Below are 14,244 nucleotides of genomic sequence, written 5' to 3'. Positions count from 1 at the left end.
TAAGTTTAGGTACACCACTCATTTCTGTAAATGTAGAATTAGGTTAATAAGAATACAGAACTGATCTCAGAGAACTGACTTCTGCAAAATTCTGTGAGACAATCCCTATAAATGTGCTTAGCTCTGGTAATAGTGCATAATAGAAATTTGCTATTTTATTAGGTTGTTGCAAAAGTAATTGTGGTTTTGCATTGTTGAAACTTATTGTTTGATATTGGAATACATTTTAAATAACTGTGGTTAGATTTTACATCATTTTGATGTGCATTTCTCTCTTTATATATATATATTTCTAATCACCTATTACTTGCTGTTCATTTTATATTTATTTTAGATGATGGAAATTATGTTAGACAAAAAGCAAAGTCAAATGGTTTTCTTATTTGAGTTCAAAATGGGTGGTAAACAGCAGAGACAACTTGCAACCTGAATGACCCATTTGGCCAAGAAATGCTAACAAATTTACAATACAATGCAGTGATGGTTCAAGAAGTTTTGCAAAGGAGACAAGAGCCTTGAAGATGTGGAGCATAGTGGCTGACCATCTGATTTTGACAATGAAAATTGAGAGCAATCATCAAAGTTGACCCTTTTAATCTACACAAGAAGTTGCTGAAGAAATCAACATCCACCATTCTACAGTCATTCAGCATTTGAAGCAAATTGGAATGGTGAAAAACATCAATAAGAGGGTGTCTCATGGGCTGACCAATTTTTTTTTTAAACCCTTGTTTTCAAGTGTTATCTTCTCTTATTCTATGCAAGAACAACAAACCATTTCTTTTTGAGATTGTGATGTGTGATGAAAAGTGGATTTTATATGACAACTGGCAGTGACCACTCAGATTTGGACTGAAAAACTGCAAAGAATTTACCAAAGCCAAACTCACCAAATAAAGTTCATGGTCCCTGTTTGATGGTCTGCTGCTAGCTGATCCACCATAGCTTTCTGAATCCTGGAAAAACCATTACATCTGAGAAGTATGCTCAGCAAATTGATGAGATGCACCAAAGTCTGCAACACCTGCAGCTGGCATTGGTTACCAGAAAGAGCCCAATTCTTCTCCACAACAATACCTGGTATCAGAATGCACAACCAACGCTTGAAAAGTTGAACAAATTGGGTTATGAGGTTTGCCTCATGTGCCATATTCACCTGTCCTCTCACCAACTAACTACCACTTCTTCAAACATCTAGACTTTTGGCAGAGAAACACTTCCACCAGCTGCAGGATGAAGAAAATACTTTCCAAGAGCTCATTGAATCCTGAAGTATGGATTTTTATGTTACAGGAATAAACAAAGGTTTTCATTGGCAAAACTGTGTTGATTGTAATGATTCCTATTTTGATAAGATGTGTTTGAGTCTATTTATCATGATTTAAAATTCATGGTCCAGTACCACAATTCCTTTTGCAGCATCCTAATAATTGACAAATATCTTATAAATGAAGAGATAAATTACAGCTATTAACTAGTGTCATAACCATGATTGGGCAAACTCATTAAAGATCCAAGGGGTGAACTGTCTATGATTTCTTAAACAAGGAGCCAAGTTTTTCACCTTGTTGAAGAGGGAAGAGCAATGTTTTGGAGAGAAAATTAGGGGTTTTATCTTCATCTCAAGTAAATACTTGGAGACCCAAGTCTGTAATGAGGATAGCATCATAGTTGGAGACATGGTAAAACTTTGAATTGAAGGATGGGAAAGATGCATGAGTATACAAGGCAGAAGAATGCATAAACAGGGAGTAAAAAAAGTTTATTTCACCTAATTGCAACCTGGTCTCTTGGAAACAGAGTCAGAAGGAACACTTTTAATTCTCTACTGACCAGTGTCCCAATGGGAAATGATAGTTCAGGAGATGAAGTAAGAAGGAAATATGCTAATGAGGGAGAGAGGGACTTGTGCTAATGAGCAGCAAAAGGAAAGCTGTAAAAGTCTCCTCTACTGTCACTCATTCTACAGCTTTTGGCTGAATGTGATATTGTTTCCCAGGTTTCTAGTTTGCAGACTAAAGCCTGACTCCTTCCTGCTGTCTTGACTGGGGATAGAGCTAAAGTGTGCATAATCAACCTCTTGGGAGGGATTCACACTTTCGTGCAGTGTCTTCATTCTCAGGAATGGCACACAGGTGAGTAGCAGAGTCCAGTGGATAATGCAGGAAAGGTTCAGAGGGAACAGAAGCCAAGAACTTTTACCTGAGGTTATCTGAGGGCATGCCAAACCTAGTCCAGAAGCACAAGATACCAATGCTAGTTTTCTTACTTGACTAATAAATTAATATTTTACCTATTATGTAAACAATAAACAGCACTGAACTGAGAAACGCATAGGTCATTTTTGAAAATTGGTGATGGGGAGAGAAGACCAATTAAAGGCAGCAAAGGGAAGATGAAAGCACTTCTAGGAAAAGCAGAATATATTTCCAAGGATTTTGCTATTAAGAGGAATAAGTGGTATTATCAATTGAGGAAGTCACATCAAAAATAAAGTATTTTCTACTTTAAAAATAGTGTATATTTCAGTATGTTTTGCATTGATGAGAAATATCAAGATAATAGATATAAATATCACCATGGAACATGGTTCATATACTTTTTTGCATACTCGCCAGCTCTCTCATGTTGGCTATTCTCATGAAAGAAGCATTTTTTTTTATTTAATAAGGGATGGGGGAATACTATAGCATAGAATATTAAAATAATTTCCTTACATCTGAGACTGAATATGAATTTTGTCTCTGGTAGCCATTTGCTTGCTCTGTTTTTCTCTCCATTCCAGTTGTTTAAACAGTGTTTTAATTTTTTCTAATTGATTGGTTCAAAGAAAAATTAAATTTTCCCACCAACATTGCTTTTTCATTTAATTATTTTCTGTTTATATAGATGTATTTATGGGAAATGGGTCAAAGATAATTTTCCTTGATCTAGTCAATCAGTGCTACATATTGTAATTCCCCCATTTTTTTTCCGAACATAGAAAAATTTTCTGAATCTTTTGTGTTTTAATAAATCATCTTTTTTCATACAATACCATGTTGTTATCTCATTGTTCCGTTTTTCCTTTTGTGGTAGTAGCGACTATGTCATCGGTTGAAAAGCATTCTTATTTTTCATTCAAGTAAATGTCACCTCTAATTTTTCCTTGAGAATATATGAATCACTATTTATACAGTTTAATATATAACTTTTGATAATTATTAGTCCTTGTATTTGAGATGTCTATATTTTAATATTCTTTCATTCTCAGGTCTTTGCCAATTTAATTTTGAATTAGTGAACCATGTTAATGTCAATAGATTACTGTTATATTATGTGTTTTCTTTCTGGTGTTAGTTTTACATTTTCCATTCTATTGTTTAATACAGTTGCTTTGAATCCAGCATATTTAACTGTTTTAATTTAATTTAATTTAATTACTTTAATTTTTTAACTTTCAATTTTCTTAAAATGTGCTTTCTTTGTTCATGTGCTGAAATTTCCATCTCTGTGAAAATACAGGTGAAGTTTCTGTTCATTTGAATCTGACCTTTTCCTGAAGAATTTAGAGTACAATAAAATGAGTGCATGTGTCACATGATTTTTTTAGGGACACAACATTTGAAGACAATTAATTGGGGTAAAAGAATGGAGGTCGTGAGATCTTAAGGAGTATATATTTTGTGCTTTGGGATGGTTTTTGTATATTGCACAAGGACCAGAACCAGGATTTGAGTGTGTCCAGTGGATTTTCCAAAAAGACATCAGACCAAAGGCCCAAAGACAAAAAAGAAAATAGTTCTACCTAAGGAAAGCAAGAAAGAGAACTGCTGCACACACCATCAGACCATAAAAATATCAATGTAGTCCTATAAATACAGGACAAGTGCAAGCATAAAAGGCAGATCAGGGGGTGATGTGGCGACCATGAAAAGGCAGGTGCAGTGAGAATAGATGCTCTATACACGGCCCTTGACTCATCACTCCCTCACTGACTACGGGTTCTCACTCTCAACCTCTGTCTTTCCTTTTATTCCCCCTTCATACTGTGTTTTCCCCATTAGCAGGGACCTGCCTTTTAAAAATCAATTTTGTCTTTAGTCCAATGGCTCCCAAAAATATTTGTCCATTTCTGAGAGTAAGACACATTTTTACAACTTTTTGATCCACAATGAGGCTTTGCGCACACAAATATCCCCGTAACATACATGAATGAGCAGATTCCTGAAATATTTTTATGTGCCTGTGCTATGTTTGATGCACTCTGATATATATATATGTATTTATATTTGTGTGTTTAAATAGTATTTACACATATAAATTTATATCTTCATGGGGCTTTAAACAATTGACTGTGTATAATTTCTTTTTTACTTGCAGAACTTCCTAATAGGACTGGTTTAGTAGTGACAAAATCCCTCAGCTTTTGTTTCTCTCAGAATGTCTTAATTTCTCCCTCTAACAATATTTTTTTTTTCAAATTTAGATGTAATTTACTAGAACTGTTAAGCTAAGTTTTAAGTGACGTTAAAAACAAGCTAATTAAACTTAAAATTGTTAAATGGTAAACATATAGAGATGTATAAAAAGGATTAAAAAGTTAATAATTCTACTATTCCTTCATATAAAAATCCCCCAAAATTTTTAATACATTTTGTCGCTCCTTTTTAGTTTGTTCGGCTTTGCGTTGTTGTTTTAATTCCTCTGCTCATTTTACCCTTGGGCTGTTCAATTTCTGTAACTTGTCTTGGTGGTATAAAGAAATCATTCCATTGTCTTTAAGATAAATGGCATTTTTGCTCTTCTATTATTGTTTCGGTGGATCAAGGTAGCTTTCAAAGAGATTGGTCAGCTGTCGGGAACAAGGAGGCACTTTCTTCCTCACATTTACTCAGGGATGTCCTGATCTCATTATATATTTTTTCTTTTTCCTCCCATTTCTCTGTTTCTGAACAGTATCTTTATTTTTAAAAAACCTCTCAAGTAGTCACACCAAAGGTAAGCCCATGGTTTACATGAACATAGAAAGATGACAATTTTAGAAATGAAAGTCTGCGTGTTCTGCCCTGTTTCCACTCATGACCATGCTGTGTATTGTTGAAAGACCATTAATGCACATGAAGAAGCCATGGTGTGCTATCTGCATGAGTGCTGATGTGGTCTGTCTTCAGAGCAGGCGTACCTGGGCTCATGTTGCAAAGTATGTGCCTTATAATACAGAGACTTAGGTATAAAGGATATTTTCATTTATAGTGGGGGAATCATTAGAAAACAAGTCAAAAAATGAGCAGTACAACATATGGTCAAGGGTTCTCTTTGTCATGAAGTTTTAACAGCAGACATAAGCCCACCACATTTTTTTAAAGAATGATTTATTTTTATTTTTAAAGAAGATTTAGATTCCATAAACATTACATAAAAAATATAATAGATCCCCATATGCTCCAAACCCTCACCCTCACACACTTTCCCATAGTAACAACATATTTCATTAGTGTGTACATGTTTCAAGTGATGAACACATTTTGAAGCATTGCTACTAACCATGGACTATAGGTCATATTATACTTTATACGCTGTCCTGCACAATTTTTAAAGGTGTTTACAAAATATTCAATGGCCTTTATCTACCACTGCAATGTCATGCAGGACAAATCTAATGTCCTGAAAATGCTCTCATATTACACATATTTTTCCTTTCCTATCCTTCAGAACTTCTGGTGGTCATTGTCTTTATATCAATGTTAAGAGCTCTTCCATTGTTAGAATAATAATAAGTCTATAGTAGAATAATACTAAGTCACGTTAGTCCATTGTTCATTTCCCAATCATGAGGATTTGGTGATGTTGATGCCTACTCTGCTTCTAGATGAGAGGAGGCTTGGAATCCATGGGGCAGATGGATTGGAATATCTTCCTTGCCATTGCAGACACTCTGTTCCTTGGAATGGATGTTATCCTGTATCATCTCCTTGTTAGTTGTCCTGGATGAGTCCAATGAACTGAAGAGTAGGTGTTGCAACCCTGCTGAAATTCAGGGCTCCCCTGGCACAAGGATGAACTGAACATATTTAAGTCTCCAGGAATATGTTTATCAATTACAGTGACACTTTTAGATGTAAATAAAATGGGCAGAAGACACACATGTCGAGAACCTATAAATGAAGCTAACTCTGCTAGACTTGGAGCATAAATTCCAAAGTAGGGTCCACTGCCAGAATGCATAATTCCTAAGCTGTCTTCCCTGCTAATAGTTTTTGGATGTCTCTAGAGCCTTCAGGAGCCCTGCAATTTGAGGCTTTCTTTACTGTGTCACTCAATGAGATTATCCTGGACTTGCATACACATAAATTTCTAGAATGAACTCTGGACTCTGAAATGACTTAGCCATAAAAATGCATTTGTATTCACCGTTTCCTCCTCACTTCATTCTTAACTCTTCTCTCGCCACCTTATCAGTCTCCCTTTTGTTCTATTCCCTAACCAAACAGGCTTCCTTGTTGATCTTGAGCATCAGAATCCAGCCCCTTCTTTAGGGTGTGTTCCCTTGACATTCTCTCAAGTGATCACGCTTCCCCAGATTTCCTTGTGACTCCCAAGTTCTCACTGAGAGGTGTATGCTAAAATGACTACTTTTCTACAGGACCTGCTTGAACAAAAGATAAAAAATAGTACTTCCTTTACACTGTCTCCTTTTTTCTAGCTCCTCTCCTAAGAGTGTTACATCTGACATCTATATGATCATTTTTTATTCATTTACATTCTTTCTGAATCTTCAGAATATAGTGTTTATTTGTTGCAGTGCTGTTTTACTATTGTCTACACATCGCCTGGTATATATATACATCATTCAACACACACACCTCCAGTGAATGAATAGATATTTCATTAAAATGTAGAATTTGTGAGTGCTTGAAGAAGTCAAGAAAGGGTCAGGAAATCCTCCTTAGAATTGGTACTGTAAGTTCCTTAATGGATCAGAGGCATAAAAATATATAGAAATTAATATCTTGACTTAAAAATAGAAATTATAGCATTTCATCTGTGATAGTAATACCTGTTGGTGTGAAATTTATTGATTTCTTTCTTCTTTTTGGTAGTCATAAAAACAATCTGAAGCCAGGAAATGACACCCAAATTTCAAAATTTCTTCTCCTGGGATTTTCAGAGGAGCCAGAATTACAGCCCTTAATCTTTGGGCTGTTTCTGGACATGTACTTGGCTACGTGCACTGGGAACCTGCTCATCATTCTAGCCACCATCACTGACTCCCACCTCCAAAAGCCCATGTACTTCTTCCTCTGCAACTTATCTTTAATAGACATCTGTTTATCCTCCACCACTGTGCCAAAGATGCTGGTAAACATACAGGAACAGAGCAGAGCCATAACCTATGCAGGATGCATCACTCAGATGTCTTGTTTCATGCAGTTTGCAGGGTTAGATGCTGTCCTCCTGGCTGTGATGGCCTATGACCGCTTTGTGGCCATCTGTCACCCCCTGCACTACATAGTCATCATGAACCCCTGGCTCTGTGTCCTGCTTGTACTTGGGTCCTGGATTATGATTTCCCTGCATTCCTTGCTAGAAAGCTTAATGGTGTTGCAGCTGCCCTTTTGTGCACCCTTGGAAATCCCACACTTTTTCTGTGAACTTAATCAGTTGGTCCAACTTGCCTGTTCTGACTCCTTCATCAATGAAATAGTGATGTACTTTTCAACTGGGCTTCTGGGTGGAGGTCCCCTTGCTGGGATCCTTTTCTCTTACTTTAAAATTGTTTCTTCAATACATGCAATCTCATCAGCTCAGGGGAAGTATAAAGCATTTTCCACTTGTGCATCTCACCTCTTGGTGGTCTCCTTATTTTATTGTACAAGCATAGCGGTGTACCTTAGTTCTGCTGACTCACAGAACACACATTCAGGTGCTCCAGCCTCAGTGATGTACACTGTGGTCACACCCATGCTGAACCCCTTCATCTACAGCCTGAGAAATAAAGACCTAAAGGGGGCTCTGAAAAAATTATTTGGAAGGAAATCAAAGGTATCATTATCCTTGCAGCTGAGGATGTGACTATGAATACAGAACTCAACGACACATCCAGAAACTGTGAACTCTGTACACCAAACATGTGAGTAGAAGTTGTCTTTTCTATTTAATACATAGAGTTTCAAAGTGATTGATTTTAAATCACTTTTTTTAAAATTAAGGTATCTCTCTCCTTTTCATAAGTTACACTTATTTCCTTTATTCACCTTCCCAATTTCCAAATTTATTCTCAAACATGGATGGGAACCAATTTGGAAATTCCATCATATTTCAAGAATCATGATTTCCTTAAGGATTTTCTTTTCTGAAATCCTCATTTATCATTAAAGAAACATATTCCTCTTTTTAAATGAAAGAGCATGGTGAGTTTCTGTGCTGCTATGGAAAAAAATAAATAACACCTGTTGTCTAAGTCCATTTATAAAATTATAATCTAGGGGAATGTCTGACAGTACAGCTTTTAGGTTTTGTGTCGATTATTCCTTTCTATATGCTCTTTGCAATAATTTCAGCTTTCACATATTAACCTTCTTATAGATGGTAATCTGGTTTTATTCCTCTCATTAGAATCCAGTCTTCTTATTCAGCTGTTTGCCAACAGAGATTAACATGGATGTTTTTTAGAAGAAGATACTAAAGCTAAAATGGTGTGTCCAATCCATGTCTTTCAGGTGAATTATAGATTAAAAATATCTGTATAAATTTATGGTATTATATGGACATAGCATCACATATCATTTAGAACATTCCCATGGAAAGTTTAAAAATCATGCATTGTTTTAATATAAACATTTTTTTCTTTTTGATGATTTGTTTGTAATCATTGACAAATGGAAGCTTGATGTTCATATGTAAGGCTATATATCCACTGGTACATAGGACTGTAGTCTACATTCTATATTATTTTACTGAATCATATTCCCGTTTCTGCTTGAAAATTTCCAGTGATAACTACACTTGTTATCCGTATGTTCTTCTAAGCAAACTTTGTGCCCTTTTTAACATATATGAAAACAGGAAACATCAGATGAGGGAACAAACTACGTACTTACCTATATGAACAATAGATGATTGACACAAGAGTGTGTATTCCTGCTCCAAAATATTTCTGGTTTAGGCGGCTTCTGTCTCAGGGCCATCAATTCTGTACAAATATGCTTATCTGTCCATAAGCTCCTAGTTATCTGAAAGGTAACCTTTTGTAGTCAGTTTTAAGTACAGTTATCTGATGTAAATTTGGGGAAAAAATGTGATAATCAATTCTGTATTCAAATGCCTGAAGAAATGCAAGAAAAATATAAGAATCAGAATTTTCTGTTATCCTCCTTTCTGTTAGTGTTAATTATGTGTCTATTAGCTATTGCAGCATAACAAGATATCCCAGAATTAAATAACTAAGATACTAGAGTCTATGGTATGGAGTTTTATTTTTTAATTGATTTTCTTTATTTTCTTTAAATACTACATTCAAAAAATATGAGGTCCCCATATACCACCCACCCCACCCATGCAAACCCTCCCACATCAACAAACTCTTCCATCGTTGTGGCACATCCACTGCACCCAGCGAATACATTCTGGAGAACCACTGCAGCACATGGACAGTGGTCCATATTGTAGTCCACACTCTCCCCCAGTCAAGCCGGTGGGCCACGACAGGACACACAATGTCCAGTATCCGTCCCTGCAGCACAACCTAGGACAACTCCAAATCCTGAAAATGCCCCCACACCATATCTCTTCTTCCCTCTCCCAACCGTCAGCAGCCACCGTGGCCACTCTCTCCACGTCACTATTACAATTTCTGCCCTTACTAATCACAATATTTCCCTAGCAGAACACCAGTAATTCTGCTCTAATCCGTACTATATTCCTTCATTATGGACATGGGGTGGACATGGGGTGGCTATGTCCAGTCCCCTTCTACATCAAGAGGGGGTTCAGATTCCACATGTATGATGGATTCAATTCTACTGCTTGCAGCTGTAGGCACTCTTGGCTCCCTGGTGTGGTGGGTGACCCTCTTCCCCTCCCTCTCAGCTCGCCAGGGTAAACTCAAGAAACCAGAGGGAAAGAGCTGCAAGTCTGCTGAGGCCCAGGGCCTGGCTGTCACATGGAGAGTTCAGAGATTCAAGTCTCCTGAGTATACACCAACCCAAACACCAACCACAGGTTTGGTAATAGTAACAGAAGAGGCATGTGTAGAAAGGTTATATCTAAGTCCAACTCCATCACATTCAGGAACACAAACTCCAAAGCAGAGCCAACTAATATGGCCCTGAGCTACAGAGCCATCTGCCTTGACCATAGAACCTGTGGGTCACTGCATTTCTCAGGAGAACCAGTCCATGGGTTTCCATCTACCTTGACTGTCTCTGGTAACCTGATGAGGCATGCATAAACATCACCCCGTGATGACCTTCTGGCTCTTTTTTGGAGACTCATAGCCATGTAAACTCATTTGTCCTTTCCATTTCCCCCTTTTATCGAAGGTCAAAATGCAGTTTTTAAAACCTGATATTACATGTAGGCTGAGATATTCTGCTAGTCTGAGTTGATCTCTTTGCTCATGGACTTTTTGTTGTTACATCATTAGCTGGTGCTTGGTAGTAATCCCTCAGTGCCAGGGAGGCTCATCCCCGGGAGTCATGTCCCACACTGGGGGGAACGTAATGCATCTACATGCTGAGTTTGGCTTAGAGAGTGATGGCATTTGAGCAACATGAAGGCTCTCAGGAGGTAACTCTTAGGCAACCCACAGCTATAGGCCTAGTTCATATTTCACGCACACAGGCTCATAATCAGAGCCATTAGTATCAAGGGGTCATCATTGGACCATCCTTCTTTATTCATCTTTGCCATTGCACTTTTGCCATTGTTCCACAGGGATGTGATAGAGCTCCCCTGGTCAGGAATTCAGCACTCTCTCATCTGTCATTTCCAACTGAAACCACTATGAAAATATCCAAACCTTTCTATGTACCCTGTATACATGCCATAGAAAAATCCCTCCCAACCGTGTGTCCCCCACTAATGACACTCCACACAAGTGCTTCTCCCCCACCATAGTTGAAACTCTCTGTAGCCCAAAATTCCACAAAAAGGAAACCCAAATATATTGCCAGCTTCCATTAATAGAAAAATGGAATATAGTGATGGGTTTAAAAGTTAGGTAAAGAATACATAGAAATTTAGAAAAATTAAGTAATGGAAAAATAAAGTGGGTATCAAATAAATGAAAAAATGGAAAAGCTTTGTTTTTGATATTTTGCCTTTCATCACTGCTACAGGTGTTGCCCTGTATCTACAGTGGCAATGAAATTTCTTTCATTTCTTCATCAGTGTCTACCTCCTTTCTTTTTTTCTCCCCATGATTATTAGTTTCTTTTGACATAAGTTTAAGGTCACAGTAATTCACATATACAATATATGATACTCCCACATGTCCAACATCAAACCCTTTTTCCCTTCCCCAACAGTGAACTTTTTATATGTTCATATTGTATTTACTGCAGCTAATAAACAGATATTGAAATGATAGCTTTCAAACATGGTTCCATTTGGGTTTACATGATAGTTTATATTTCAGACTATAAAATTTTCTAAATTTTTAGTTATCTTATGTTTTACATTTTAGCCCACAGACTTTTATACATTTTTGGTGTAATTTAACATGACCTATATTCATCATGTCTGGATCCTGTGGAACATTTCCATTGCCCCACAGTTACCCTGATTCCATGTATTCAACACCTCTTTCCTACTCCCCTCAACACCCACCATAAGAATCAATCTTCATTACTTGAGGGACCATATTCAGAGATAACTGCAAAAATGTTGAGGGCTTGACATACTTATTTTTTTGTCTCTATTTTTTTTAATATTACATTAAAAAAATATGAGGTTCACATATACCCCCCCACCCCCATCACCCCACTCCTTCCCCCATAACAACAATCTCCTGCATCATCATGAGACATTAATTGCCTTTGGTGAATACATCTCTGAGCACCACTGCACCTCATGGTCAATGGTCCACATCATAGCTCACACTCTCCCACAGTCCACCCAATGGGCCATGGGAGGACATACAATATCCCATAAATGTCCCTGCAGCAGCACCCAGGGCAACTCCAAGTCCCACAAATGCCCCCACATCTCATCTCTTCCTCCCACTCCCTACCCCCAGCAGCCACCATGGCCACTTTCTCTGCATCAATGCCACATGTTCTTTGATTACTATTCACAATAATTCATGAATAGAATATCAGTAAGTCCATTCTAATCCATACTCTATCCCTCCATCCTATGGGCCTTGGAATGGTTGTGTCCACTCCACATCTACATCAAGAGGGGGCTTAGATTCCACATGGATGCTGGATGCAATTCTCCTGCTTTCAGTTGCAGGCTCCCTGGTGCAGTGGTTGACCTTCATCACCTCCATGGTAAATGAGTCAGGGAAGTCCAATACACCAGAGTGAAGGATTTGCAAGTCTGATGAGGCTCAGGGCCTGGCTATCACAGGTCCCCTGGGTATATACTAAACACCAGCACAAACTACATTTCCAGTAAAAGTAAAAGGAGAGACTTGTGGACAAAGATCACATCTAAGTCCAGCTCCATCACACAGAAACACAAACTCAAAAGTAGGGCCACCTGAGATAGCACTGAACTCCATCTGCCATGACCATAGAACCTGTGGGTCTCTGTAGAACCAATACCTGGGGTTGTTTCTACTTTATCTGTCTCTGGGACTCTGCTCAGGTGTGCATAAGGGCCACACCTCTGATAACCTCCTGGCTCTTCTGGGAGACTCATAGCCATATAAACTCATTTGTCCTTTCCATTTCCCCCTTTTCTTCAGGTCAAAAAGCATTTTTATCTCCTGGTATTATATGTAGACTGAGATATTCTGCTGGTCTGAGTTGACCCATTTATTCAAGGTCTTTTTCTAGTTACATCATCAGCTGGGACTTGGAAGTAATCCCTTGGTGCCATGGAGGCTCATCCCCAAAGTTCATGTCCCCTGCTGGGGGTAAGGCAACACATTTACATGCTGAGTTTGGCTTCGAGACTGGCCACATTTGAGCAGCATGGAGGATCTCAGGAGGTAACTCTTAGGCACCCTGCAGCTCTAGGCCTTGTTCTTATTTCAGGTGCACAGGCTTACAAGCATAGTCATTAGTATCGAGGGCTCATTTTTGGACCTTCTTTCTTTTTTGGTCTTTGCCGTTGCATTTGGGGGATTGTTGCTGTTCCTTTAGGAACTGTGATAGAGCTCCACTGGCTAGGACTCAGCACTCCCTTAGTTGTTTTTGATTGTAACCACTATGAAAATACCCAAACATTTTTACGTACCCTGGATATATGCCCTGTAAGACTCCCTGCCAACCATGTGTCCCCTGTCAATAATATCCCACACCAGTATTCCTCCCCTGCCATTTTTGAACTTCTCTGTGATCCAAAATTTCTTCAAAAATGAAGCCCAATATATTGCCAGGTTCCATTAATAGTAAAATGAAATATAGTGATGATATAGATATAAGGTTAGATATAGAATACACATTAATTTAGAAAAATTAAGGTAAAAATAAATTGGGGTATCAAAAATTTTGAAATGCAAAAGCTTTGTTTTTAATGTTTTGCCTTCCATCACTGCAATAAGTGTTGCCCTGTATGCAGATTGGCAAGGCAACTTCTTCTATCTTTTCTTCAGTGTCTATGTCCTTTCTTTTTATTTTCCTAATTATTAAGCTTATCTTCAGAAGAGTTTTAGATCACGGTAATTCATATATACAATATACAGTACTCCCTCATATCCAACATAAACTGCTTTTCCATTCCACACCCATAAACTTTTTACATATTCATACTATATTTACATAAACTGATGTACAGATATTGAAACAATAGCTATCAAACAAGGTAATATATGGATTTACATTGTGGTTTATATTTTAGACTATACAATTTTCTAAATTTTTAGTTATCTTTTACATTATGACTTACATTTTAGCCTATCGGACCCTATATATTTTTGGTGTAATTTAACATGACTTACATCCATCCTTTCATAATCTTGTGGAACACTTCTATTGCCCACACAGTTACATTTTATCCATCTATTCAATACCTCTCTACTGCTCCTCTTAGGGCCTACAGTGAGAGTCAATCTTCATTGCTTGAAGGGCCAAGTTCAGAGATACCTGCAAC

At 37.7% G+C, this 14,244-nt stretch overlaps 1 protein-coding gene across 1 annotated transcript in view; it reads left to right on the top strand.

The window, feature by feature from the left end:
- LOC101417236 (olfactory receptor 7A17-like) overlaps window positions 1–14,244 on the top strand; it is a 69,720-nt gene that overhangs the window by 9,764 nt on the left and 45,712 nt on the right. Inside the window, exon 3 of the mRNA XM_058290412.2 lies at window positions 7,083–8,025. Coding sequence (XP_058146395.2) covers window positions 7,083–8,025 — 943 coding nt within the window. The remainder of the gene's footprint in view (window positions 1–7,082; window positions 8,026–14,244) is intronic.

Source organism: Dasypus novemcinctus, chromosome 30 (assembly GCF_030445035.2).
Source record: "Dasypus novemcinctus isolate mDasNov1 chromosome 30, mDasNov1.1.hap2, whole genome shotgun sequence".
NCBI classification, from domain to species: domain Eukaryota; kingdom Metazoa; phylum Chordata; class Mammalia; order Cingulata; family Dasypodidae; genus Dasypus; species Dasypus novemcinctus.
The sequence above is the reverse complement of the archived record's forward strand: the minus strand, read 5'-3'. Positions and strand labels throughout refer to the sequence as shown.